Raw genomic sequence first — 27,426 nt, forward strand, 5'->3', positions numbered from 1 at the left:
AGGCCTGCGAGCGCAGTTCTTCCCTCCCTGTGAGCCCGGGCTCCGCTCCAGGCGGTGCTCGGGGGGTCAGCGGTCCCGATGTCCCAGTGCTGCCATGACCTTCCCCAGTTACTGCCCAGCCCTGCTGACTGCACTGCCGGCGGCTCCCGCCCAGCCAGCCAATTCCTCAGGTGACTGCATTGCCTTCTCCTTTAAAGCGAAAGGTCAGGCAGGCGTACGATGCTCACAACGCAACTGCGCAACTACTGCACTGCTCCAGCTCCAGCTACCGGTTAACGACTGAAAAAAAAAAAATTAAATTGCCGACTTTGACACAAATCTCTCCAAGGCCGAGGGGCCGAGGTTCCCCGCGGCGGGCAGGAGGGGGCGGGCGCTGCGGGCAGGAAGAGGCGGCGGGAAGGGCGGGCAGGGCCGTCCGCTCCGCTCCGCTCGGCTCCGCTCGGCTCGGCCGGGGCCTCCGCTGGGGCGGGGCGGGGCCTGCGCGGCCGCTCCCGCGCCTCCCGGCAGCCCCCGCGCGGCGCGGCCTTGCGCGGTGCGTGCGGCGCGGGCGCCTCGGCGGCTCCAGAAGTTTCCGGGGGCCACGGGCGGCATGGAGGAGGCGGCGGGAGCGGCAGCGGCCCCGCCGCGGTGAGCGCCCTCCCCCGCCCTGCCTCCCCCGCGGCCCCGCCGCCCGCCCTCCCGGCCGCTCGCTGACGGCGTTGTGTTTCCTTGGCAGGTTCTCGGACGCGGACGTCGACCGGGACCCGGGGGCGGCGGCGCAGGTGAGGGCCGGGCCGGGCCGGGGTTGGGCCGGGTCCCCGGGAGCCGGGCTCAGGTGAGGTCGGGCTGCAGGGGAGCCCGGCGCGGACCTGGCACAGCACTTGTGCTGCCTGTGCGGCAAAGAAGGGGTGGGGGGGAAAGCAAAACAAACTTTGTCTTCCTTGAAGGTAGTTGGTAATTCTCACAGCTAAATCAGTTAAGATTTGTGGTAATAGACCCCCCCAAGCTTATTGAAGAGAGGTATTGCATCTTAGTTTTTATTCTGCCGTGGTCTATATTTTTTTGCTCTCCCTATATTTTGTGGGCACCACGACTGATCTTCCTTTCATCTGGACAGAGAATAATTTTTATGTAGTGAGAATGGTCACTCGCTGAAACACTCCCCACGGATACGGTAGAGTCCCCATCACTGGAGGTTTTCAGGACACGAAGGGGCAGGTTGCTGGATACTCTCATCTAGGCGGGCTTTCCCATGGAAGGTTAGACCAGATGATCCTTTGAGGTCCCTTCCAATCTGGCCTGTTCTATGACTTCGTCAGTTAATATGTTTTAATCTATTTTCTAAAGGCAATTTTTACTTAAAACAGATGGTTAATGAGAAGACAACTGGAGGGTGGATAAGTGTTTCTGTTTAACTACTTGGGAGAGGAGAAGATGTAAAAGGTTAGCACTGCTTGAAGAGAGTGGGTGGTAGAACCATTAAGTGACACTAAATTATCTTTCTGCAAAGAAAATGGTGAAGCTGAATTTTTCAGTTCTTTGGGGTTTAGGCTGTAACTTGTAGAAGTTTTTCAAAAGATAAATGACATTTAAAAACCAGTTTGGAATAGCCAAATCTGTATGGCAGAATAAAACTAATTCAAGATATAAAAAAAAGAGTAAGTTTCACATTTTATAGTTAAAAATAGCCACCAGCAAACAAACCAAAAATCCCTGACACTAAAAGGTCTTCAGAAGTATTAGGGAATGCTGCCAGAATGTGTTTTTGCATTTTTTTCCTGGATTAACTTAGTTGTTTTGCTTTTCTAGCTTATATTTCAGTTTTTTGTGCATTCAGTGCTTCAGGACATTACGTAACACATTCTATAGGCATTATTTAATACCTGACACAGTAATGCTGGTGCCAGTTTAGGCCTTGTTTCCAAATCCCTGCACTGAGTAGGCAGATTTGCTTGGTGCTCTCTGAACTGGGAAGTGCCACAGCTCAGGGCAGCATTTTGCTGACTTGGGGGCTCAGGTCTCCAGGTGCTGCACTGTGCTTGCATGAGCTTATGGTGGTCGTTATGTTCATGTGTTTGGTGTTTCTCACGTGGGAGACAGTTCTGCAGAAATGGTGCTGTGTAATGCTTTCACACCTGGCTGGGCTTCTGTCCAGTTGGCCTGGCATTTCTGCACTGTGTCCTTGGGATTTTTGATTGCTTTAATTCCTGGAGATTGTGCTTTGGCTTTCTGCACCTGGCTCTGATGCAATTGCAAGATCATCATCCACCTTCTAATACTGTCTGAATGACAAAACTCATGAATGACTTCTCATTTTAAGTTGAAAATGTGAGCTGCTATGTGGAGACAGAAGCACCTTTAGTTCATGCAAACTCTTTACTGAATTTTCCAGTGTGTTTAGAAACAGATCTGCAATTTGGTCACATGGTAAGGGCCTTTGGAGTAAAAATATGCAGATATCACTTAAGTGTGAGGGCAAAGTCTAAGCTTGTTCTAAGTGACTGTTGCTGATGTCTATAGTCTGGAGTTCCCAGTGCCAGTCCAGCATTTCTTGGCTTCTCAAATAGCTTACAGGAGTTACTTGCTCCGTGTCTGTGCCTGGATGAGACGTGGTAACTTACTGATAAAAAGCACATAAAGAGAGAAGTTTTACATGGTTGAAAATGCTTGGCTTTGCTTTCCTTTCCTGGGATGAGGGTTAGTTTTGTAGGAGGATCCATTCATATGTTGCTGGCTCCAATGGGTGCATCTGTCATCAGCATAAATCACAGGAAATGGTGTTTGGGGGAGAGGTGATCTGTCAGAGCAGTGCCTCTGCACCTGGATGTGCCTGTGGTGTTCAGTGTCAGAGTCAGACCCTGCTGGCTTTCACATGTCAGAAGTACTTCACCTCTCAGCATAATCTGAACCAATTTGAATATGTGCAGGGCCTCACATCCCTGCCATGTGGAATACCTGCAGCCATGAGTATTTCCATATTGACAGCTGCTTTTGAATAACTTTATCTCATGAAGTACAAGTAGATCAAGTTACTGCTGCCTGCCCTTTTCTTCAGAGACCCCCAAGGATTTAAATTCATGTGCTGTGTCTCTCTAGAGGTGTGTGTATGTTACATAGTAAGAATTTGTGCTGCTGCTAGAAGAAGCTGTTCTGGCCCCTTAAGTCCTAGGTGGCATAAACACTTTATGTGACATCTGTTAGAAAAAGACACTGGCCTGAATTAGAGCTAAGGCAACTCCTCCTTCCCTTCTTTTTTCTGTCTTGGTGGAGCAGAGTTTCGGCAGCTGTGCTGTAAAAATGTTTCTGCAGGTTGAAAGCTTGTATCTTAGCTACCTTCATACTTGCTAGGTTCCAGGTGGAAGTCTGAGTAGAAGTCAACTTAGCAAACAGTTGTAGCAATGTACTGTAGTCCCTTTTGGAAGACTGGCTTCTAGCAACAGGAAGAAATTCTCTCACCAGTAAGGAGAGAATTGGAGATGCTCTTTGCAGGTGTGTGCTTCAAGTTGCTGTGATTTTATTCTGTGTGCACAGTCGTGAACTTTTCTCAGAGAGAGCAATGTGTTATTATTTCAATCCGTATATCCTGTGATTCCCTTAACAAAGGACTACTTTATGCTTATTTCCATTGTTCAATAATACCTCCTCTGAACCCTCTGCTCCATAAATCTTTTCTTCATCTGCTTTTGTGCTCAGCATAAATTGAAACAATCTCTTAGCACTATAATTTGTGTTACATGGTATTTCATAGCATCTTATCTCCACACAACTGTTCTGACATACTGTGCATTGACTTCCAAACTGCTAATACTGCTCTGCTCTCTCAAATCCAGCAGACCTGTGTACAAGCATACTTAGAATTGTAGGAAGGTTTTTGGAATAGAGAGGATCATCTGTGTTAGACTTCATGTTTAGAGCATTTGAAATCCCACTTCCTTCACAGTAAGAAACAGTCTGCTTGAATTTGGTATAATTGGCAGGTTCCTTGTACTTCAGGCTCTGATGTTTAGCTTTGTGCATGAGAGCTAAGCAACAGGTAAACAGAAATGCCAGTTAGGATTTTGTCTTCTGAAATGTCTCTTACTTGACAGAGTTTGATACTGTGTTTTTATGAGGATTTCTGAAGTACTGTTTCATTTTTTTAATGTGTGTTTACAGGAACTGACAACAGCTTTGGAAAAGAATCCAGATGATGCAGAATGTTATTGTCAACGAGCTTATGCTCATATTCTTCTACAGAAATATGCTGGTAACATCTTCAGTCTAAGAATCCTTTTACAAGTGTATCATAACACATGTTTTACAGGAGATGTCTTCAATCACAGTAACGAGAGAGTGTGCTATCTGTAACTTAATATGCTGGTTTTAGTGTTGGTACATAATCTTGTCGTTTTCTTAGATTGTTTTGTTACTGCAAAACTTTCAGTGAAATGGGTTTGCTAGAGTCCCAGCTTTCTGTTTGATTCCAGTCTAGTATTATCTTGGCAGCTTTTTATAAGCAGACTTCTTAGGCAGATCTTGAGGTTTTTGCATTGTGTCTTCCATCATTGTGTTCTTGGTAGAGACTGAATCCTGTCACGGTAGGAATGTGATAAGTGAATAATGCCTGGGAAAAGATTGACTGAATGAGATCTGGTTTATTTTTTCTTTCCAGTAAAAACCAAACAAACAGAATCACGCCTCACATCTAAGCAGAGTATTTAGCTAAATGAAAGTCTTGCTGCATTTTACATAAGAGCTCTGCAGCTCTGCGAGGGATTCATGTGTGGCAGTTGTGGCTAGACTTGATTCAGACAGTGTGATTTGTGTGATTATCTTAAGAAAGATAACGTAGTTCATCCTAGAAAAATTTCACTGCTGAAACACTTGACACTTCACTGCTTTTTATAACATTATGTTTCTCAACTTTAAACTGACTTTCAACAGATGCAGTTGCAGATGCAAAAAAGTCTCTAGAACTCAACCCAAATAATGCTGTAGCGCTCCTTAGAAAAGGGTATGTATCATTTATGGTACTTGGGGAATATTGTGCTAGTCTCTAGGTCAATACTAGAGTTTGGATTGTGGTTCTGTGCAAACTTTTTACAATACTAAGAATTAATAAATTCAAAGCCATGCTGCTTGCAAGGCATTTGTAATAAATCCATGTAGTTTGGGGTGATTATTGTAATACCTTTGCCTTTTCAAAACCATATCTTTTAGGTAATTTAAATTCTTACACGTCATTTTAACCAATACAGCATGTTATCTATAGAATGTGGACTCCACTGAAAAGTAATCACTGTTTTCTTGTATTTTTCTTTATTTGTGTCAGGTTAGGTGAATATCATATCAAAAACTATGCATCTGCTTTAGAGTCTTTCAGAGAGGGACAGAGGCTGGACAGTAAGTATTAAAGTTTCTTGTGTGTATTCCTTATGTTAAAATAATGGGTAATGTGTTAGATTAAAATGGAGACCAAAGATTTTTTTTTTTAAGGCTAATGTATTGGGTCCCTAACACCATCTGTCTGACTTTTGAGAGCCTTTATGCAATCACTGCATGAAAGTGTTAAACTGTTTAAAAATGTGTATCAAAGTTGTGAGCAATTGGTAGCAGATTTATTTTTTGCTTTATAAGTGTTTTCCTGCTTCCTGGCGGTCTTGAAGATAAATAGTAGCAATATTATAGTGTTAAGTGTCATAGAAAACATTTTAAATAGAGCAGGCTCTTTAGATGTAGCTGGAATTTCTTCTTAAACAGTTTTATAGATCAATCTTTAGAAAGAATGTGCAACTTAGTGGGTATTCAAACTGACAAAGTGGATTTTTACCTTACATTACATACCACTTAATTACAGAAGCCATTTTTTATATCTCTCTTTTCATCTTACAGTGTTGGCTTTCTGGCTTTCTTGGTACTTTTTAGTTTGGGAACACCTACAGCTTTTCTAAAACCTGACTCTATTCAATAAGCAGGAAAGGAGTTGTTAAAAAACAGAAGGCTTTGGTAGGACTTATGGGGAAGCACAGAACAAACCAATTGCAAGATGGTTGTGACCCCTTTATCTTCTCTCCTATCCCCCATTATAAATACAACTTCATCCTCTCTTCCAAACAGCAAGAAAAGGTGGTAAAAAAATAAAAAAGCACCTTGAAAGGTTATGCAGAGCAAAATGTCCTAATCTGATAAGAATTGTTGTGGTCTCAGATCTGTTCATCTTGTTGTCTTATCTATAATAGTAGTGGCTGGGACATGTAGGCTTAGCAAAAATATAATTACTTTGCATCTTTCAAAAAAGTGATCTAATCCTCTGATTTAAAAGTGGAGTTCCATGGAAGTGTAAGCTTATACTTGATGCCAAGTGATCATGCTCCTTATTACTCTTGTGCTTGTTTAGCATCTTGTTTCAGTGCATTAAGTCTGCAGAAAGCTACTATTTTTAAAGTCTTTCCTCCTGGATGAATGTGTTGAAATGGCCCAACCAAGGGTCTGAGTGCTGAAGCCATCAAAAGTGAAGTGGCAGTGTTGGGCCAGTGGTAGGAGGGTGATGTGGTGAAATTGCAGCAACTCACAGCTGTCAGTTTAGGCTGCCCTGGAGCAAGAGTTGAAAATAAGAAGTTTCCTGAAACTCTTTCTGTATTGGTAGTTTGGATAACTAGATGGTCTATATTAATTTCACAGTAGAGAGAGGTTTGTCTTTGCAGTGTAGTCCAGTTCTCTATTTTGTAACTTTCTGTGAAAGGAAGAGATTCCTTCCACTAAACTATGTTGCTTTCCTTACTTGGTAGGTTACTTTTTGTGCATCTCCAGGCTCATCACTGCTGAATTTGAGTGTCTATTCTTTACTTTTCATGCTCTTGCCCCACCCCAGGCAACCACTATCAATTTGAGGTTTTTCACGTGCATGGGTAACCTCACATTCTATTGATGTTGTAGAGTATAACACAGAACTGCAGATATCTTTTAGATAAGTCAGTGAATACCAGGGTCCTCTGCTAATTCAGAATCCCCAAAATACAGCACATTGTCTTGTGTTGAGTTGCTTCATTTCTACCTGTTTGAATTTAATTTGCTGTTGTTTTGCTGCTTACTCAGTTGAAGAGTTTCTGAAGCTTCCTAGCACTTCCTGATTACTCTCTTCTCTGGAGATACTTTCTGCTGTGCTTCCTCCATCTCATCACAAAGTTCTGTAGCCTGCTGTGAGATGACGAGTCTCCTGAAGGCCTTTTAAAAATTACAGACTTAGTTGATTTTCTTTCATATATTACCTAATTTGCTGGCAAGTTTGTGTCAGTAACAGAGTTTACCTTTGTGGAATGTTTCATGGATCCCAGGGGAAAACATTGTGAGCACAGGCATTTTGGCAACACAATTAACTTGCAGTTAAATGCAGCTAATGCAAAATGAACAAAGCACAGAGGGAAAATTTGCAGCATTCACTAGGCAGGTGATGAAGAGTGGCTTCAGCTGTTGCTGCCTTGGGAAGAATTGCTGTGGTGGGGAATTCTTTGCTGGCAAAGCTAGTTTCTTGGCCACACAAGTGGGCAGAAGTACATGGATACAGGTTTCTGTTCTTTGCTAATGTAAGGGCTGTTTTAAATCTCAATCTGGAATGCTGACAAGGATGAGCTTCCTACTTGTGCTCATCACTGGCAGGCCCAGGGTACCACAGCAACCTTCCCATTACCCACCTACAAAGTTATCATAGTAGGACTTAATGTGATGAGCTGTGCAATGTACAGTGTTTCTTTATTTTATGAAATAACATTAGAAAGCAGTACTCCTTTTGTTCAGCCGTGTGATGCATGCAGATTTTTGCAGTTCCTATTCCCTTAGCTAAAGAACGAGTGTAACCTGGTACTCTTTGGTGTGCTATGTAGATTTAGGACAATTACTCTCAAATTTTCTTGGGTTTTTTTGCTGTGACCAATGAATGAATTTAGTAAAGCTGGAACATGGCGACTTTTAAAAGAATTTTCTTACTTTTCTTGTATTTTAGGAGTTAGTAGATTTTCATCAGTGAAGACCCAGGAAGTTTTTAGTAGAAATAAGTTATTTGGGAGGATAATACCATTCTAGAGATCAAAATTCATTTGCCTCAAATTATAAAATGTGCCAGGATGCAGGGAAAGAGTGTGCTCTTCTATAAAAATAGGGAAGTTAACTCTGCACTTTTTAGGTTTGTATTGCCTAGCAATCTAGTCATAGGCCGTGGTTAAAAAGAGAATTCCTCACCTGCTTGTGAGGGAGGTTGGATCAGTGGAGACTTTGCTTAGACTGCAAAGTTTGGAAGTCTTTTTAGGTTGTGGTGCTAAGTTTTGAAAATATTGATTAATTTAGGTTTCATGGGAACTCTGGAATTCCTGTAATTCTGTGCTCTGACCAAAAGTAATATTAATTTTGAACTTGCTTGTGTTTGCTTGGGGCTTTTTACTATTGTTTTCCAAGTATCTCCAAGACTCTTTGGACAGCCTGCTTGAGGGTTTGCCCATTCTTTTGGTAAAAAATTTAGATAACTCTTAAGATATCTGGTCAGATGGCAGAAGAAAAGTGGAGGTGAAATGGCTTGAGGAGTGGGGTTTTTATGCAATTTTATGTCCAAAGTTTTAAGCAATTTTATGACCAAAGGTGCACCTCAAAGTGGATGTACATTTTATATTTAGAGGGTTGGGGTACATTGTGTAGCTTCAGTGGAGTCAGACTTGGTGTTACGTGCATGTCTGCTGGGAATTTTGTCAATCTTCTCCGTGTCCTTTGCGTCATAGTTAACAGTGTGAATTTACTTGTAAAACTAGAAAAAGTTCAGCTATTCTTAGTAGTTGGTGAGCACTGTTGCTACTGTTTTACTTTCTTCACAGTGGAAGAGTTTTTGGGAATATTGTTGAAATAAGGTGATTGCTCTGTTGTTACACTGTCATCTTTTAAGCTATTTTCCAGTGAATTAATTTCTGTCTGGGAGGCTTGCTTCTAGGAGAGAATACTTGATGTTTGTCAAAAGTTGTGCAACTTTGGGTTGTCTACACAACAGACCATCTCTCTTGACATTTCTCTGGAGAGGAAGCATGTGACTATTTGAAAAAGTACTTGAGAGAAAAATGTGTAAAACTGCATGTCTTGCTTTCTAAGCAGTTACATAGGAGTTGAACAGACTGGAAAGCAATGGCATATTCCTGTCAGTTGGACAAAATCTAGTCTCCTACAGTATAATTAGAATTTAATGAAATATAACACACAGTGTAGTTGTACAAAAAGACTTAAAGCCTAAGTGAAATGACAGAGCTTACAAGGAGGTTGTAGGATATAACACCTTTTTTAGTAAATTGCTACAAGTTTGGGATGGATTTGTTCCACTTGGCAACTGAGAGGACTTTTTCTTCATGCAATACATGTAATGCTTGAAGGAGGTTTAATATTACTGTGTTTTGATCTCTTCTAGATGTAGATGATACCTTTACTATTTGGATTAAAAGATGTGAAGAATTACTGAATGGTAAGAAAAACACATTTATTTAGTGAGGGATTTGATATGCCCTGTGCTTGGAAGCGGTGTTATGTTTTTCAAAGAATCACTACTTTCCTCTTGTTTAGAATGAAATAATTTATTCTAAAAGAAAAATCTTTTTTAGAAGTCATGTTTTTCTATCTCTTGTTTCTGTTGGAGTAGACACCCTTAGCACTTGTATGCTTCATTCAGATTTGTAGGAAGATTTATATTGGGTTTTTAGGGTAATAATTAGCTGTGCCAGGAGAGTACTTATTTAAAGATCAGACAATCATAATTAATTTTAACTTATTTTCATACACAACTGTGAACTAATTTTAACTGTAGAGGTGTCAGCTTGCTATCTAAAGCTTACATCAAAATTAATTTTCAAGTCTTACAGAAGATAAAATTGGAAAGAGGTAGAAATTTGGAGATTTTGCTCCTTGATGTGGAAAGTTCCATAGATGCTAATGGCTGTTCTGGTGACTTACCCATGGTGGTCACTGAGTGTAAGCATAGTTTCCTTTCATACCTTCTTACAGACAGCCAGCCCTGACAATTAACTCATCCACAAAGCTTAGGCTGCCTGGGGATTCTGATGAAAGAGAGCAGAGCAGAAGAATTTTGTGTCATTTTTTCCTCTGCCTGTTGTGACTTTCTCTCCTCTCTGTGCTGCACACTAGAGAATGGGGCAGTAGAACAAGTTTGTGTCAATGTGTTGACTAAAAACCATATACAGGAGAACCTTTTTGTGTTGTAGAATGATGAGCAGATTTCTGCTTTGTGAGACACTTTTTGCAAGGTTTATTTTTATTTGGAGGAACTAGGTAAGTGATTGGCCTGCATGGTCTTTTTTGCAAAGACTTACTTTGGGCAACAATTTTTTCTGAACGAGGTTGCAATACACTTTTATCTTTAACATTGTATTTATATTTTGCAGTGTATTGCAGTAACGTTGTATTTATATTTTGCAGTAGCATTTTATATTTTGCTGTATGTTATTCAGTTTTATCCTGAATATTCACTGTCTTGTTGTTCTGAACCATTTTCTTAATTCTCTGATACACCAGCAAAACAAAGCAAACAAACCAATAAAGGCAGTAACAGCAATAGCTGATTTCTTCATTGCAGCTTCATATTTTTTTCTCTTTTTGTCAGTGTTCATTATAAAGAAGCAAAGGGAAAGTTTGTTTCTTTTCAAACATATTTAATCTGAAATATTTAAAAAAAATAGTTATAAGATGGGAGGATACTAAGCTATAGTTCAGATACAAGTGCTACAGTACATTTAGGGTCATGTAAGTGAATTTCCATCTCATTCCCCAGTGGGAAATTTCCATCTAATTCCCCAGTGAGGTTTCCCTAGCATGAGATAAAACTGTGATGAGAGCTTTGTGCTGTTCCTGGGGATGGATGGATGATAAACCTAGTGCAGACTCTCAGACAGTGATTTTTTTTTTTAACCTCTTGTTTCCTGTGATGTTGTTTTAGTTAAAAAATGCCTGTATCCATTTCAGGTAGGCAAGGGAATGTAATGAAAAATTTCTTGATTCAGTTAATCAGAACATGGTTTATATTAGGGTTGTTGGTTTGCACAAATTGCTGGTTGAAGTCTGATTAGAAAGTAGAGTGTCATGGAAGCAAAATACTATAGGTAGAACTGATGTGTTCCTACGTGCTCTGCTGTTGAGACTGGAGTGAATGCAGGATGTCTGGAGTAACTGAAGCAGCTAGGGTAAGATTGTGCCTTGTAAGTTCAATATGTCTTTTTCTGAAAATGCAATTTCTTTTTTTTCCAGCCTCACAGACTGATTTGGTAAGATATTTTCCTTAGTATGTTTACTATTTTCACTTTTCTGTTATGCTAGAGTATATTTTCTGCTTCAGTGGCTTCACTTCCAAGCTTTATAAAGAATCTTTCATATTGTGTGCAATTCTGAAGTATTTAACTTTTCTTCTGAACATGAGTGCTTTTGAGACTGAGGCTGCAGACTTGAGCCCTGGAAACTCTTAGGAATGCTTAACAAATCTGGCAATTACTGTGCATCCGTTGAGGTAAAATTTAACTTTCTGGCTCGCAGTCTGCAGCCTAATTTACAAATTAACCAGTTGTGGTTAATTGTGTTGTCGCTACTAACTTGATTGAAACTGTTAGGAAGTAACTTCTTTTTTTTTCCAGAAGCTTGCAAGTGGTTTGTGTAGACTTTTTTTCTGTTACAACCTGCTCAACTTTCAGTTGTCTTTTTTTTATTGAAAGTCTTCATAAGAGATGTTGAAATTGACCTCTCCTTTGTTTTTTTAATTGTTGGGACAAAAAAAAAAGGGGGGGCACTTTGCATTGGATATTCTGCTACCTCTTTAATAGTTAACCTAAATTTTTTACATTTTGAGAACAGGGTAGAGGAGAAAAATGTACAGGAAGCATGGTGGCAGTATGTAGAGACAAATCTTAGATTTAGAAGGATTTTATGTTTAAAAGTTGAACCTTGAGTTCTCAGACCTATTTTAGGTTTCCTTCATGATTTGTAGATTAGCAGTATAGTCACTGGATGTTTTCTAGGTATGCATCTTATCCAGGAGGAAATGAGTTTGAATTGAACTTAATTGCTATTTATAAAATATATTCAGGTTACAGACTAACACCTTTGATGTAAATTGAAACTTTTTCATTTGTAATCTGCCATAACTGATTAAACAGTGGAGAACTTCAACCTGTAAGTTAATGTTCACATGTAAATCAGGGAAGGGGAGCAGTTGGAATCAAGAAAAGGGGAGCAATCAGTGAAAGTTATTTGTACCTTGAAAAGTACTTCATGGTGTCATTTCACTTACATTGATGTAACTTTCTTTCCAATTGAATGTGCTTCAACTAGAATATGCAGCAGCAGCCTCTGCCACCAAAGATCAAGTAAGTTGACTTCAGCATTACTGTGAAATTTAAAGTAATTGACATATTTGCACTTTGGCTTGGGGATTGGAGAAGCAGGATAATGACTGTAGGAGGTTTTTTTGGGGTAACTTCAGAAATGTGGCAGTCCAAGTGAAGTGTTGCTCAGTGCCATCATTTTTGTTCAGACTAAATGTTACTTTCAGGAGGTTAAACCTAACCAGGAGAGAGGGGAATAGCATCAGCATTCTGACTTCTGTTTTCTTATTCTCGTGCTGAGCTTAATTCAAAGCCTGTTCCATTGTGCCTGGTATAGTTAATGTTTTTGAGCTATATTAAAGATTCTGAATTAAGAAGTGAATGATTTAGGAAAGTGATCTAATTTTATATGCTGTGTGAGCTTTAAAAAAAAAAATGTTCCTTCTTTTTTCTTTTTTCAAGATACGACTGGTACCAAACAGAATCTCAAGTAATTGTGACCATAATGATCAAGAATGCACAGAAGGATGATGTCAGTGTGCAGTTTTTGGAGAGAAAGGTGATTTGTATTGGTTATTGCTACTCATCCCTAAATTCCCCGAGATGCAGTGCTCAAGCCAGTGAGCATTACATGCTGCAGTAGCACAAAAAGAATGGGGAGGGAGCCATGGGAAGGGAGCTCTGTCCTGCCTGAGCTTCTCTTCTGTACAGTTGTGCTGCACATGAGTGTGCCCAGTCAGGTGATTTGGGATGGGTTGCCACAGCAGTGTCCCTAGCACTTAAACACAAGCAGTATGAGGTGTGCGTGCTGCAAGGGAACGTCTGGGTTTCAGCTGCCTGTGTGGAGGGGTGGGGGAAGAACTCATCTGGGTTTAAACTATACATGCATCTGGAGCAGGACTGGGCAGAAACAAGGTATTCTTAAAATAGGTAGGAATTAGTAATGTTTTGCTCTAGGACAGTTAGAGAAATAAACCCACCCACCAATATCCAGTCTTTTTTCCATTTGGCACCACTAAAATTGTGGCAGCAAAATATATTTTTTAAGGAAGTGCAGTAATCCCTTTAATGAAGTACCATATGTTGTATCAATGGATTTCATGTTTAAATTAACTGTCAATATCAAAGAGTTGGGTTCTTATTCTCAACTAACTTGATACTTCATTAAATACCAGAAGTACTTGGTTATTATTATCTAGTTTAGGTTGTTAAAATAGTCTGAGCACTTGTTCTGTAGTTTTCTTGTATTGGAAGAGAAGCTGCAGATTGTTTTCATGTTCCATTATTAATATGTTGATACTCCATTTGTTGTATAATTCCTTCCCTAAAGACTTAAGATCCAGCTGACATGATAGTAGGGTTTTTGAGTACATGTAGCAAGGGCTGAAATCTTCTGTTCATTTTCTAATGTAACTTAGAAACATCTCATCCAGTAATGCAGTAGTGTAATGGCATGGTCTGAAATTATAGTAATTTAATCACTTCATCTCTGTGTGAAATGACTGTCCTTTACTTGAAAATGGAGCTGCTGTCAAAGATGACCAGAGACGTGTTTTCAACTTTTAATAGATGAATGCATCAGTGAGACTTCCATCAGGTGAAGACTTCAACTTGAAGCTTGATCTTCTTCATTCTATAGTGCCAGAGCAAAGTACGTTTAAAGTGCTTTCAACAAAGGTGAGCTTCTTAAAGTGTAAATCATTTCTTTGACTGCTGCAATCCTGAAAATGTTTCTGTTCTATTGTCTTGTCTCTCTGCAACAGTCATAGTATCTTGCTTTTCGTATAGAAATGCTCTTTTTTTCTTCAAGGTGTCTTTCAGCTGGTGGGAGACTTTCTAAACTTGTGCAAATATCAGAAATAGTAATATGATGGCACTTATTGAAGTGCAAATGAAAGAGTTATGTTGACAATTTTTTCACTTCTTGCTAGAGAAAGGAGACTATAATCTTCACTATTAAAATTCAGGTAATAGGAAAGCATGAACACCCTTTTACAAAACTTTCAGTAGCCAGTCTTGCCTGGTGAAGCCTTGTTATCTTTGTGTGCCCAAGAAATACAAGTCAGACTTGGAAGATTTCACTGAAATTGTTCTCTGCCCTTTCATAGCTTCTTGCTGGTGAAGGTTAACCATGTGGTTAACTGTCCATGGCTTTTCAAGAGAGTGTATTCCATGCTGTTCCTGGAAAAAGTACATGCCTGGAGACACTTGAAAATGGCATGGTGTGAGAGAATGCTGCTGTTTCAGTGTTTTGCTTCTTTTAACAAGTATAGGAAAATAATGATCAATGGTCTGGTATAGCACTTGTTGTTGGCATAATGGATAGACAGACATATGCTTTATTCACAGAACCAAGCCTGAATCCCCAGTGCTGGAGTATGATGTTGTTTCTTCTCTTGTATTTCAGCAGTGGTTCTGCAGAGCTTATGGGAATTCTTTTGTATACTCATGTTCCATTTTACCTGTTCTATTCTCAAAAAGGTACCTATAATAATTCTTGCATAATTTCATGGAAGAGAGATTTCAGGACAGCATGAGAGGATTGCCACAGAAAGTTGGTTTTGTTTTTCCACTCCTGTGTGTACAAAGAAATCTGGGCAGGTTGTGTGATTGAGGACTTCACTTATTCCCTCACAGTGTAGTAGCTTACATGGCTCAAAGTATGTAGAAATTCATTAGTATTTGTATAAATTTGAGTGGAATGAGGACAGACCTTGTCAGGAACAGTAGCTGTGGTGTCCTGTTTTCTTTATGTTCTTAACCTAGCTTGTGTTACACTTTTCCTTTTCTTTTGAAGTTTACCATTACTTCCTTTGGAAGTGTCTACATTAACTGAGTACTGTGAAATTCACTTGACTTTGTCTTTTCCACACTGCCATCTCTACCCTGAGTTTATCTCTGAAATAATCTCTAGTAGTCTGCTGCTTAGTTTACTTTGAGGTTCCAGAACTGGAGTGGAAGGTTGAGTTACGTTCAGGCAGTGTCTGAACTGTAAATATTTTGCATTTATTTTCAGATGTTATTATTCCTAAATACTTGTGAGAGACTATTTTTGAGATAAAATGGGTAAGAGGTTACACAGAAGGTGTTCTAACTGCAGAAGTAAGGGCTTCAGCGTGTCCTTACTTTTGTAGAAAGGAGTAGTATTAAGCTGCCTGTGAGGGCATACTGAAGGAATACAGTTTAAACTGCCCCAGCTGGTTCTTATTTTGACCACCAGATGGAGTCTGGAAGGAAAAAAAAATTAAAAGCATCTTGATGTTAAGTATGCAAAGACTTCTTTACAGGTTTAGAATATTTTTCTTAGAAAAATATTAAGTACTTTAAGGGAATGATGCAGCCTTAGTGTTTGATTACCAGAAGTTCAGCTTTCTTTTCTTAGCTTTGTGTATATACTTGGCTTCTATGAGCAGCATGGCAAATAGTCAGGTAGTACTTTGAGTAAATTAATCTTACTGATTAAAACTTTTCAAACCATTCATATATTATTTTGTACTATTTACATGAATTCCTTTTATAAGTACTTGGAAAGAAAGACATAATCTCATTATCTTCCCAATTACATGAGCTTGTTACTATGCAATCCTAAAGAAGTTGAGTTTTCTTGGGATAGAGAGGGATCTATTCCTGTGGATTATTAATTTCAGGTGAGAATAACTTGATTTTTTCATACTGCTTTATTTTGTGCTGCTGCTTTGAATGTGTGAGCCATATTGCCACTAGTATCATATAGTCATCACTGGGCAACAAGGATCTGGCCTTTCTTTTTCACTTATGTGAGCAAATATATGAGGAAATGGTGGGACACATGAGCAGGCTGTGTAGTGAATAGTTTGGGTCCATGAACTTTGTACAACTAAAAAAATTAAGAGATAGAGAATGAAACAGCAGAACTGGCAGAGAGTAGAACAATCCTGTGTATTTTGGAGATAAGAGGAGCTGTGGAGGGTTTTCTCAATACTGCTTGAGATTCAGCATCACTTGACAAATGTGAAGGCATGACTGTAAGGATGCAAATCCAGGAGGAGAAAACAGCCTTAAGTGTATTTGCAGAACTACAAATTCTAAAGTCTGCAAGGAGCAGACAGAACTCAAAGACTCCTGAACTGGTTCTTTCAGCGAGTGTTGACAGTAGTGAAAAATACAATTGCCAACATAAGGATTGTTTCTTTCCCAGCGAGGAAATGAAAAAGTATACCTTTGTATCCATGCTGTGTCAAGCTCTGAGATACAAAGTCTGTTTGGAAAATAAACAGGACTAGCAAGTGTTACAGGGGTGGCATAGATAGATGTTTTGAGCTGTTTCAATAGTTTGTGTGAGCAAAAATAAATTAGTGTTTGTCATCTGCAGACTTTGACTTCAAGCTGTGCACTAGAAGATGTAAAATATTTGATGCCAACTGAAGAGCAGCATAATGTGTGGATGAAGTCCAGTTCTGAGATAAAAATTGTAAATTGGTCTTTGCACATCCTCTAATATTTTATATTCTCTAATTGTCAGCAGTTTTGCAGATGATATAGGCTGCTTTTAATAGTGACTATATCTATTATTACCATACTTGAAGGCTTTTTATTTTTTTACCCAATTAGAAAATTTACTTGCTGTTCAATAGGTAACAGTGCTGGGCAATTGAACTTTGAGTTGCTTATGGTTCCTGCTCACATTTAGTGGCAAGTTACTCAGAGTTGCCTCTTGTTGTTCAGCATTTATTTCTATAGCCTATGGCCTCAGGTTAACGTTAGTGTTAGAAAATGCTGAATACCACTGAACTGAACCCTTCTCTTGCAGGTAATGCTATATCTACATAGCATTTTGTACATTAGCAGCACAATTGATACATCATAACTAAATCAATTGATGTTATTGATTGTACTCCTCATCTGTCAGAAGTGTCTGACTCTAGCAATCTGATCAAGCAAAAAGTAACAGCTGCTCCTAAAAGCAGTGTAGAAATTTGAGATTTGTGTCTTACAAATGGAAGCTGAAAACTGTATTGCACTTAAGGTTTCACAGGAGGAAGGCATCTTTAGTAGTGCTGTTTGGCTTTTTACTTCTTTCCAGAAGAGGGAGCCAAAATGTAAAGGCTGGACCAGGTTTGCTCTTTGCAAGCTACCTGGGTGCAGTTATTCTGTGGCTCAGTGTGCATACTGTCATCATGCTCCCTTCACAGAATGAAGAAGGCATGAAATTTTAAATTTTTATGGGACTAAATATGTTTAAGAAAAACTAGTAAATATGTATCTGTCCAGAAAATATGTCAGGAGAGTAGAAGTGTACAAATAGTGTAAGGATTTCTACTGTTATTAAATATGCACAATCAACCTCACTTTCTTTTCCCTCTTCTGCTCAGTCTATGTAGTCAGTGTATTTTGGATTCCAGGGGAATATTTTGCAATGTTCCCCTGGGAACTTAGGTGACATGAGCAGTTTCTGTAGGTCTTCTGATGAGTTCTAGGTGGTGCTTGGGATTTTCTTTTCCTCAGACTTAGAAGAGGAGAGTGAAGATGACTATGTGCTTTTAGTGCTGGTGCTTATGACCTTGAAGGAAACTTGAGGTGGTGCTTTCTGGTTTTCCTCCTATCTACAGATAGACTGAGGACAATTGCTGTGAGTTTTCAGTTTGTAGTGCTTTGGGCTTTTTGCAAGCAGTGACTTGCAGCAGTGTAGAGCCATTTGAAAAAGTGGTAAAATATGGTTTCTTTACCCCAGAACTGTCCTTTAATTAGAGATCAAAGTTGTGCTGCAGACTGAGGAGGTGTTAGAAGCCTTCAGCCTCTTTTACAGTTGACATTTGTTGCTTAACGGAGATGTCTGAGGGAGAAGCACACACTCAGCAGCTTCATGCCAAGAATATGGTTGTGTGCATCAGTGGAATGTTGTTTTTTTCCTTGAACCAATATTTTGATTTGCAAACACTGGAATACCCTGTGAAGCTAACTGGAACTGATGCCTGTTGCTGAATGTGAGGGAAAAGGCAAAGAGTGGAACTGTTTCACACGCTCTTGGACTGTCATCAGAGTCTCTATTCAGAGGCAAATGTACACAAAGAGATAAACAGAGGAACATATCTATTTTAACTGAAGCTGGATCTTACCACTGCAGTCCAGTGCTTAAAAGATACTTTCCTGTTTAGGGTGCTTGCATTAAATTGCTTGTAGGGACTTGAATGCAGACTTGGCTGCTCTTGAGTGCTTGTTTTCACTGTAAGAGTTTCATGCAGATTGATATCTCCCATGTATATTCTTGAGCATTTTCTGTAAATTATAAACTAATATTTAAGGTGAATGGGTAATTTTCTGAAATTTCTTGCATCTTTTAGGCAGGGCAGGTCGGAGCAGTTTTTTCTTCTATGATAGGCGTGATGTTTACATACTGAACAATAAGTTGGATTTTATTCATTTCCTTCTGTATGAACGAAGATGGATTTGAGACAGATTTAAACTTGGTAATACTCTGAGAACTATTATTTTATACATGCATATAAGTCAGTGCCCATGCTTTATATAAATGCATAAAAGAAAACGATGCATAAGGGGGTTTATGTCTTGAGAACTATTGGAATAATGATGGTTTACATGGAGAATAAAGTGACAAATAGCTTTAGAATACCAAAAGGATCTCTGTTGCTAGCTTCTCTTCTAAAATTTAAAAACTTTGTGTTGGCTATGTAATATCAGTCAGAGGAAACTTGAACCTTTTTCCCTCCAGTTCCCCATAGTACATAGCTGGCAAAGAAATAAATAAATCCCTTCTGTTGCAGTATACTCCATATAGAATAAATGTCTTAATTATCATTGTGTGTGATAACACTGTAGAATTATTTTCATCTTAACATATTTGGTTTAAAGCTATGGACCAAAAATCTTGGAATATAGAGTACAAGCAATATATAAAAGGTCTTTGAATAATTAGGACACCAAACTGTAGGCATATGTGCTCTTAGAGGCACATTTGAATAGTTCTTATATTTTTAGAAGACTGTTCTATTTTATCCTATGAAATTCATGAGATGATCACAGAAGGACAGCTCTAAACACTTAAAATTTATGACTCAGAGGAGGCAGTCAGTAGTTCAGTAAATAACAAAGTAGCTGATCAGAAACACTGAATTCCTGTTTTCAGGTGTTTGATACCGCAGAACACCAGAATTGAAAAGGGTACTTTTGGTATGTCTTAAAATTAATGGCTGGACTGTTGTTTAAGCTTTGCCAGTTTTGACCAGAGCTTGACAGAAATTTGCCAGTGGTAAATGAACTTGCTCTTACCATGGACTATAAAATATAAAACACAGTAAAAATTAGGAAAAAAACCAAAAACCCTTGTAGTTTGTCAGTGTACACCGGAATCCCCTTTTAGGGTGGAAGATAAAAATTCTTCCCCTTTTCATGTATCCCAGTTAGACAGCCACTGCCTGTCCCAGAAGGAAAGTTCAAGTGAAATCAAGCATCGGAGGTTTCAGCTTTTTAACAATAAATATCTGCCTAGAAAATAAGTGTTGCCTAACTAGTGTTGATCTTTTCCAAAAAGGAGAAATTATTTCTTAAAACTGGATTAAACACTCTTTTATGCCAGTCATCCTAAAATAAGATGTTGTTGTTTTATTTTTATGCCATCAATGAAATTGTTTAGGATACATTTTGAGAGGAACTGTGGTGCCTTTTCTGATAGCTGTCACTTGGATTAAGCCCCAAATGAACATGTCCAAATCTCTGGTAGGCTTTAAAAAATTGATTACTTTTATGACCAGGAAACTCTGGGTAGAAATCTACTTGTGTCCTTTCACTGTGGGTGGTGTTTCTTCTAGACAATAAATCCCTGATTTGACTCTGTTCTCAGAGGGGTAGGTTTCTCTCAAGACGGTATTTCAAACAAGTAGTGCATGAATCCATGTGTCTTTTCCTTTTTGCTTTGCTCTCTTTGAACCCAAAACACAAGGGGCTTTAAAGAGAAAGTGTATTATATTTGCATTGGGATTTTTTTCTAGATCTGGAGTACCATGTTCCATTGTAGGCTTACCAGTGCAAGAAAGGCACTGATGTAGTGAAGGAAGTCCTAGCAGAGGGCTGCCAAGATGGTCAGGTGGCTGCACAGCTTGAGCTACAAGGAGAAGCTGAGGAATTAGGCTTGTCCTTAGGTGGCATGCAGAGCATTTAATTTGCAGTTAAATTTTCCTGTCTTATATACTAAAGTTGGCACGAGGCACACAGGCATACGTTTTATGAAATATAAATGTTGAATCAAAGTAGTTGGCAAAGCGTTGATGTATTTCTCTTGCCCAAGTGAATTTTTTTCAAAGGAGAGGAAAAAGCTAACAGTACTTTTTTGCTAGATATGACATAAATGTCTGTGCTGATGTGTTTCTTTTCTGTGTGATAGCTATCAGTATCTGTATTAAAATCTTCATTAAAATGCATTCATTGCCATTTGTGCACGTAATTGGGACTCACTGAGTTGTTCCTTCTTAGATCAAATAGAGCTCTCAAGTTGAAGAAACACGCTCCTTCACAAGCAGAACTTTATAGCTTTATATTTTTGGAAAATGTGGTTGTATAATGGTATGAAGTTAATGATTTCCCCAGCTTTGCTCCTGCCTGCCACTTCGCCTAATGAGTAACTTCAATTGAAGTGGATGTAGTAGACAGAGTAGAAGTTTAATAATGTCAGAAATACATTCTGTCTCAGTTCTTCAGCTGTGTGCACTTCCAGCTTGGCAGGGTTGAAATGGTTTAGAGTTAAGAAATCTGCATCTTACACTGGGAATTAGTTTGTGTCATTGGCTTCTCCTTAGGGCTGTTTGTTGTGCAGTACTGTTTTAGGGACAGTTTTAGAGAAGAAAATGTAAGGGCTAGCAGATTAGAAAAGAAGGGGGATTACTGGAGCAGCAAAACTAAAGTTGTTCCTTATTTTCTTCTTATTATGCATGGGCAGAGTACCGTGGTGAATAGCCAATGGTCTTTATAAGGACTCATTGAGGAGGATTGTATTCTGAGAAGAAAACAGTCCATGTTTAGTAGCTCACATCGAGCATTATATTGCATTAGAGGTCATTTTTGGTGGTGGATGAAATAAGCTGTATTTGAGATACTGGAAGGTATTGGTGGAAAGCCTGAAGTGTAAGGGCAAGAAGAATTAGTGAAAGAAAAAATAAACAGAAATTGAAGAGATATAGGGGAGAGCAGTTTCAAGCATCTGCTTTCCTTCCCCCCCCCCCAACATGTTGGTAGATGCACTGATAAGTAGAGTATAAAATCTGAACTTTAGAGCCTCAACTGAAATGCACAACTCAATCGAATATAGTCTCCTCAGCTGAGAAGAGTTTATATAAGAAACAGAGGAGAGTGGTTTTAAATTAATACTCGTTCACTTGTAACTAATTAGTTCCTTTGTAAGTAGCTAATTAGCTTAAATGTTTGGCTCAGGAGATCCAAATCCACTGGGGAAAGAAAACCTGCTAGTTCTGCCACTTGTGGAACTACTTGATTGTCTTAAATGCAGATATTCAAATGTTTTGCTTCCTTAAGCTAATAACAGAGCATTAGATCCATGAGTGTAGGTGCTAAGAATGAACTTCAAGGTTGCAATTTTCAAAATGTTTTTAAAAGAGTCCAGTGGAGGTAGCTTTACTGACTTCTTTTGGTTTACTGAAGAGTAATTCTTCTGCATAGTTTAACAGAAATCGCGGCATCCGTACAGATTGTGGTAATAAACTCTGAAATACAGGGCTTTTTTAGGGAGGGTAGGTTGGTCATCCAGACTAACAGCATTTTGATTTTATTTGGTTATTTTTGGTTCTGTGATGTTACTTTCAAAATGGATACTCTGATGCCTAATTTGTGACTTGTCAAGTGGCTGAAAGTATTAAAAAATCCAACAGATGCAGGGAGTGGGAAATCAAATACATGTCGATGTTGGACTTAGAAGTTTACTGAAGCTTTTGCCTACCTTTCATGCCTTTACCTTAAACTTTTTGTTGTTCTCAGTACATGTTAGTGGTGGAAAATAAGTATCAAAACTTATCTTGGGAATTTTTAGCTTCCTGAGGGGGAAAAAAAAACCAGAAAATATTCATAACTGAATATTCTGTTTCTTAAAATTCATTGTGATTGCAAACATGGAAGCATTAAAACTTCAGTGAGTTAATTTTTTATATTTTGGTAGGATACCTGAATCTGTTGCTTACCAGTGATTGATTTAACAATGGATTAAATAAAGTTCAAATTTCAGATCAACATGGTGCTGTGCAATGAGCTTGGTGTTTGAATCGAATCGAAGGTTAGCTTTTACAGTGGTGCCTTTGTTCTTGGGTCTGCAGGGATCCCCAGGTTGTAGTGGCTTTAGGTAGAACTAAGAACTTGCTTCTGCTGAGCTGTTTGCAAATAAGGAAGCACTGAAGTTTAGCAAGCACTGATTTCAGTTAATTAATACCATCATATGAGCTTTGTGACATCTTCTTAAGTGAATAGGAGTGGCGTTAGACAGTCCTTGTTTTGAAACTTTGTAACCCTATAACCAAAGGAGAAGGTTAATTATGAAAAAAAAACATTTCCATGTGATTGTCTAAAGGGATTATGTGAAGTCGTGAATAGGGCATGATATACTTCACTTAATTTTGTTTCTCCTATGGTAATTGCAACCACATCCATTTTTAATTGCCAGTTTTGTCAATGAATACTTGACAATTTTCTCCATAGCAGTGTTTGTTCATTGAACCAAATGAATACAGCTTCTGAATTTCTCCAGTGGGAAGATCTGCATAGTCCCAGGGTGTTTCTCTGGTTTGTGTAGTACACATCAAACATGGAATTTTTTGGTAAATGAAATGTAAACTTAGATAAAGTTGGATTTTGTAGTCTTTCAAAACTGCTGCTTATTAGAGCTGACTGCCAAGAAAGGGATGCTTGAAAGGCAATACCTTGGAGCCTGGCAGTGTAGAGACTTTGGGACTGATTGTTACCTTTGGGATGCCATAATTTGCAAAAAGAATCAAGTGAATAGTAAGTAAAAGAAAGTTAAGTGCTCCTGAACAGAAAGGTAGAAGTCTGATACAAAAGCTGCACAGGCACATGGGAGCTTGTTTGATGTGTGGACTTGAGCTCAAGTAACTTTGTCTTGTAAGGTAGGTAAATTTGGCTGTGATACAGGTTTCATATTAGAGGCTGTGTTTCTAAAACCAAATGTTTGTATTTCCTTACAGCTACAGGATCCAGCTACTTTGGAGCTGCATGGCAGAATTGTTTGCATATGGATTAATTTGTTCTTTGTCTTATGTTTTGTAGGTTGAGATAAAAATGAAGAAGCCAGAGGCTGTAAGATGGGAGAAGCTGGAGGGCCAGGGAGATTCTCCTAAGTTAAAACAATTTACACCAGGTTTGTTCTCTGAACTATTTAGTCTTAAATGTTTTATTTGTAATGAGTGAGTTACAGTTATTAATAATAGTTCTGTGTTAAATATTGTTTATAAAACCACAGCTTCATATTTGCAATGAAAAGCCTAATCATCTTGGTTTCACTCTGTCAAGAATTGACAGAAAGTCTGCAAGCCATTAGTGAAACATAGGTATTAAATTTAGTCATGGCCTCTGTTAATCTGATGAATTGTTAAGGGTATACATGTGCTTGTCAGTAAGTCTGCCTATCTGCTTGGGTCCCTGTTCTGCAGTTCTGTACATTGTTAAGTGTGTGTGTTGTGGTTTAGCAATGGTACCTCCCAGTTCAGTGCCCCATTGGGCCCCTCCCAAAGGACACCATCGAGGTCTCACTCTCCCCTCCCCTTTCTCACTGCAGTGGGATGGAGTTGAGAATTGGAGGCACAGTAGGTGAAGGGTTGAGATAAAAACAGTTTACTTGGAACAGCAATTAAATTAGAAAGCAAACAGTAACAGCAACAACATTAATAACAAAAGGCTACAAAAGAGAGAGTGATTTACATGCAAAATGCCCCAGTGGACCCCAGTGCCAAGGACCAGGGGATGGATGGTTTCCCCCTCCCCACACCTTTTTCTTGACTGGAAGCCCTACCCTTCTTCTGGGATGCCCAGATCATCCCACCCCAGCACTGATCTGCCCTGTTGTAGAGTATCATCCTGGCATGTCCATTGAGCTTCAGGCCCCACCCCTCACCACTACTGCAAAATATTAACTCCGTCCTGGCCAGACCCAGACAGCAGTTGTTATGTTATGTGACCTGTTGCTTAAATAATTATTGTTTCCCTAAGTATTGGATTTTGCTTGGAGACCAATAGATTGGAGTTTTTCAGTACAGATAAACATTCTGTCTTTGACAGAATTTGAATTTCCTGATGTATTGATTTCAGATTTTTTTTAAATTTAGCTCAACTTATTCTATGGCTCTAGGCTGCTGTTTTGGGTTTTTTTTCTGTCAGCCAATATGTCTTTTTGATATCAATTATCTGTGTTGCTGCTGGCCAGCTTTTTGTGTGTGTGTGTTGGATAACAAAATTACATAACTCTGTTTACCTAAAAATAAACTTCTGCATTTCTTAGTTTCCTTTATTTTTGTTTCTGCAATGCTTATATCAGTTCAGAGGAGTCCATTTTGCATTTTCATGACCCATTATCATCTCTGATTCATCAGGTACCTGTGTCTGTGTTCTCTGATGCTCTCAAAGTAGTGAGAAAATGCTTAGTTAACTAACACTTCTGTTTTCAGATACCCAGCACTTATACCCATCATCGTCTCACTATACAAGGAACTGGGACAAACTGGTAGTTGAAATCAAAGAAGAGGAGAAAAATGAGAAATTAGAAGGAGATGCTGCTTTAAATAAACTCTTCCAGCAAATCTATTCAGATGGTACAGATGAAGTAAAACGTGCCATGAACAAATCATTCGTAAGTCTTCATTCTTTTCTCTGAAAAAGAAAAAGAAACCTGTGACTTTTGCACACTGATATGATTTACTAGATTTCACATATGTGGGAAAAGCCTGTTACCAAAATTTTATGTCTGTAAATGAATAAATTTTGGCCATGGGTCTGCTGGAGATACTGGTACAAGTACACTCACTGAAAGCTACAGGGCTGTACTCTGGTGAATGTGACTCTTTATGAATCCAAGGTTGTGCTTTGTGCTTTGTCACTGGTCTCTTCATTTCAATCTGTATTACCAAAAGAAGTAGAGGCTTAGCTCATGTAGAGTTTGAAGACTTGCCAGGGGTGAAAGGATCAAATTCCTCTTGATTACTTGACTCTAGTTTAATTTGTAGCCATCACAGGCAAGAACGTGACTGACCCTTTAAAAGCTTCTTGTTAATGAAGCAACATCTCCCTGTGTCCAGTAGTGATAAAAGTGCTGCTGGGCTGGAGATTATGGAATGATGGCTCTGTCGAATTTTATTTCATAGGTACACAATTTCTGTGTAATCACTACTCTTTGAAGTTTGCTGTAGGAACTGTGGCTTTTATATTGCTAGAATGCTCAGCAAACTAAACAAGCTCTTTCTCATATTGCAGATGGAGTCTGGTGGCACAGTTCTGAGCACCAACTGGTCTGATGTTGGTAAAAGGAAGGTAGAAGTAAATCCTCCTGATGACGTGGAATGGAAAAAATTCTAATCCTATTTCTGATCTTTACCATCTATGTGTTGCCATAGTCATGTACTGACCACTATGTATGGACATAGCATTCTTGGATTCAAAGCACTGAATGTTCCCTTGAAAACAGGAATTGTCTGTACATTTTGCGTGCTTTAGAAATTCCTTCATCTGCAAATCTTAAAGATATACTCAAGAGTGGAACCCTATTTTTATCATCTGTCTTAATTTCTGGGAATTGAGTCCATCAGTCCAAATTTTTTACCACCTTTATCAGCTCTCCTCTTTGGGATAGGGTGATCTCTAATGGCTGGTCAGGATTATTGCCTTACACCTGGTATTTCTGTTCAATAACTTATTAGATCTTGGCAATTTTGGGTAAAAACACTTTTCACAACAGTGTTAAAATTGTTTGCTCCTTAACTCTGCTAAATAAAACTGTAAATACAACTTTTTCTATAAGGAAGCTGCTTTATTTCATTTTTAGTATTGTTTTTTGATAGGGGAATCACTTTAAGCATATAGGTAAGGATAAGGTAAGCATGTGAATGTACTGCTTCAAAAGAAAAGCTGGCATGTATAGGAGCTAAATGTGCATTCAGTGAAGAGGATGAGATTACTATTCTTGATGCAGACACAAACCACCCACTTTGGAGTCCTTCCACCTTTGTGATAAGTTGAATTGTAGTCACAGTCATGGAAGATAACAAATTTGTTGTGACTGGAAATTTTTACAGAAAAGTAGGTCCTCTGTCTACCTTCTAAATTCAAAATAAATTTACCTGGAATCAAAGCCAGCAAGCAGTTGCTTTAATTTACGTAATTTCTGAATAATAGAAACTGTTTAAAGAGCAACTTGTATGTCCTTAATTGCTTCCATTAGTGCAGTTTTATTGTCATGATCAAATTGTAAATAACAATAGAGAAAAGGAATTGAGAATCTATGTACTGTCTGTGCTTGTACTTTCTGAATACAAGTTTGCAGGGACCTAGAGATGCTCAAAAGCCATGTGGATACGCTCCTGGGCACCTGGCTGGAGATGTCCCTTCTTGAGCAGGAGGGTTGGACAAGGGCACTTCAGGGATGCCTTCCAACCTGAGCCTTTCTGTGATTCCATGGCAGATGAACTCAGAAGGTTGTGCTAAATGTGCCTTGTCTGTGTGCCACTGCCTCTTGGGAATTCAGAGTATGTTGTAATCATAGAAACACCATGAACTGCGAATATTGACAGCGCCATGAAAGCAACTTCATTCCTTGCTAATAACCATTGGATGCTGTTTTAAGCTTGCTACTTTTTCTTGCTTTCCTAATGATGTGGAGTTTTCCAGACCATTTGTTATTCTGCCTGTTGTTTTTGTATTGGACGTGTTATTTTCCTACAGTGTCAACTGGATGAGCTTGGTAAAATAGAAAGGCTGTTAGAACAGGTGTTTTTAATAGCATGAGTGAAGTCTGCAGCTGTTAGGTATTAAATGATGATTGAAAATTAAAGAGGAGGAAGGAAGGATCTATTCTGTTCCTGCTGAGATTTTGCAGTGATGCTGGGAAAGTACAGTGGCTTTT

General features: G+C 38.9%; 1 protein-coding gene across 1 annotated transcript; it reads left to right on the forward strand.

The window, feature by feature from the left end:
* Nucleotides 1-574: 574 nt before the first annotated feature.
* Nucleotides 575-26,312, forward strand: SUGT1 (SGT1 homolog, MIS12 kinetochore complex assembly cochaperone). The gene is made up of 13 exons (XM_063149388.1): nucleotides 575-627; nucleotides 716-761; nucleotides 4,135-4,225; nucleotides 4,903-4,972; nucleotides 5,291-5,361; nucleotides 9,395-9,448; nucleotides 11,242-11,258; nucleotides 12,316-12,350; nucleotides 12,771-12,867; nucleotides 13,878-13,985; nucleotides 23,586-23,676; nucleotides 24,980-25,161; nucleotides 25,782-26,312. Exons 1-13 carry the CDS (start codon nucleotides 590-592, stop codon nucleotides 25,881-25,883), a joined length of 1,002 nt encoding a protein of 333 aa, XP_063005458.1. The 5' UTR covers nucleotides 575-589; the 3' UTR covers nucleotides 25,884-26,312.
* Nucleotides 26,313-27,426: the final 1,114 nt, after the last annotated feature.

Source organism: Melospiza melodia, chromosome 2 (genome assembly GCF_035770615.1).
Source record: "Melospiza melodia melodia isolate bMelMel2 chromosome 2, bMelMel2.pri, whole genome shotgun sequence".
Lineage (NCBI taxonomy): Eukaryota > Metazoa > Chordata > Aves > Passeriformes > Passerellidae > Melospiza > Melospiza melodia.

Bases quoted from the DNA above. Each gene is read 5' to 3' on its own strand.
- SUGT1 (XM_063149388.1), top strand. From the start codon at position 590: ATGGAGGAGGCGGCGGGAGCGGCAGCGGCCCCGCCGCG. The intron at 4,226-4,902 runs GTAACATCTTCA...GACTTTCAACAG, and splicing joins TCTTCTACAGAAATATGCTG to ATGCAGTTGCAGATGCAAAA. The intron at 5,362-9,394 runs GTAAGTATTAAA...GATCTCTTCTAG, and splicing joins AGAGGGACAGAGGCTGGACA to ATGTAGATGATACCTTTACT.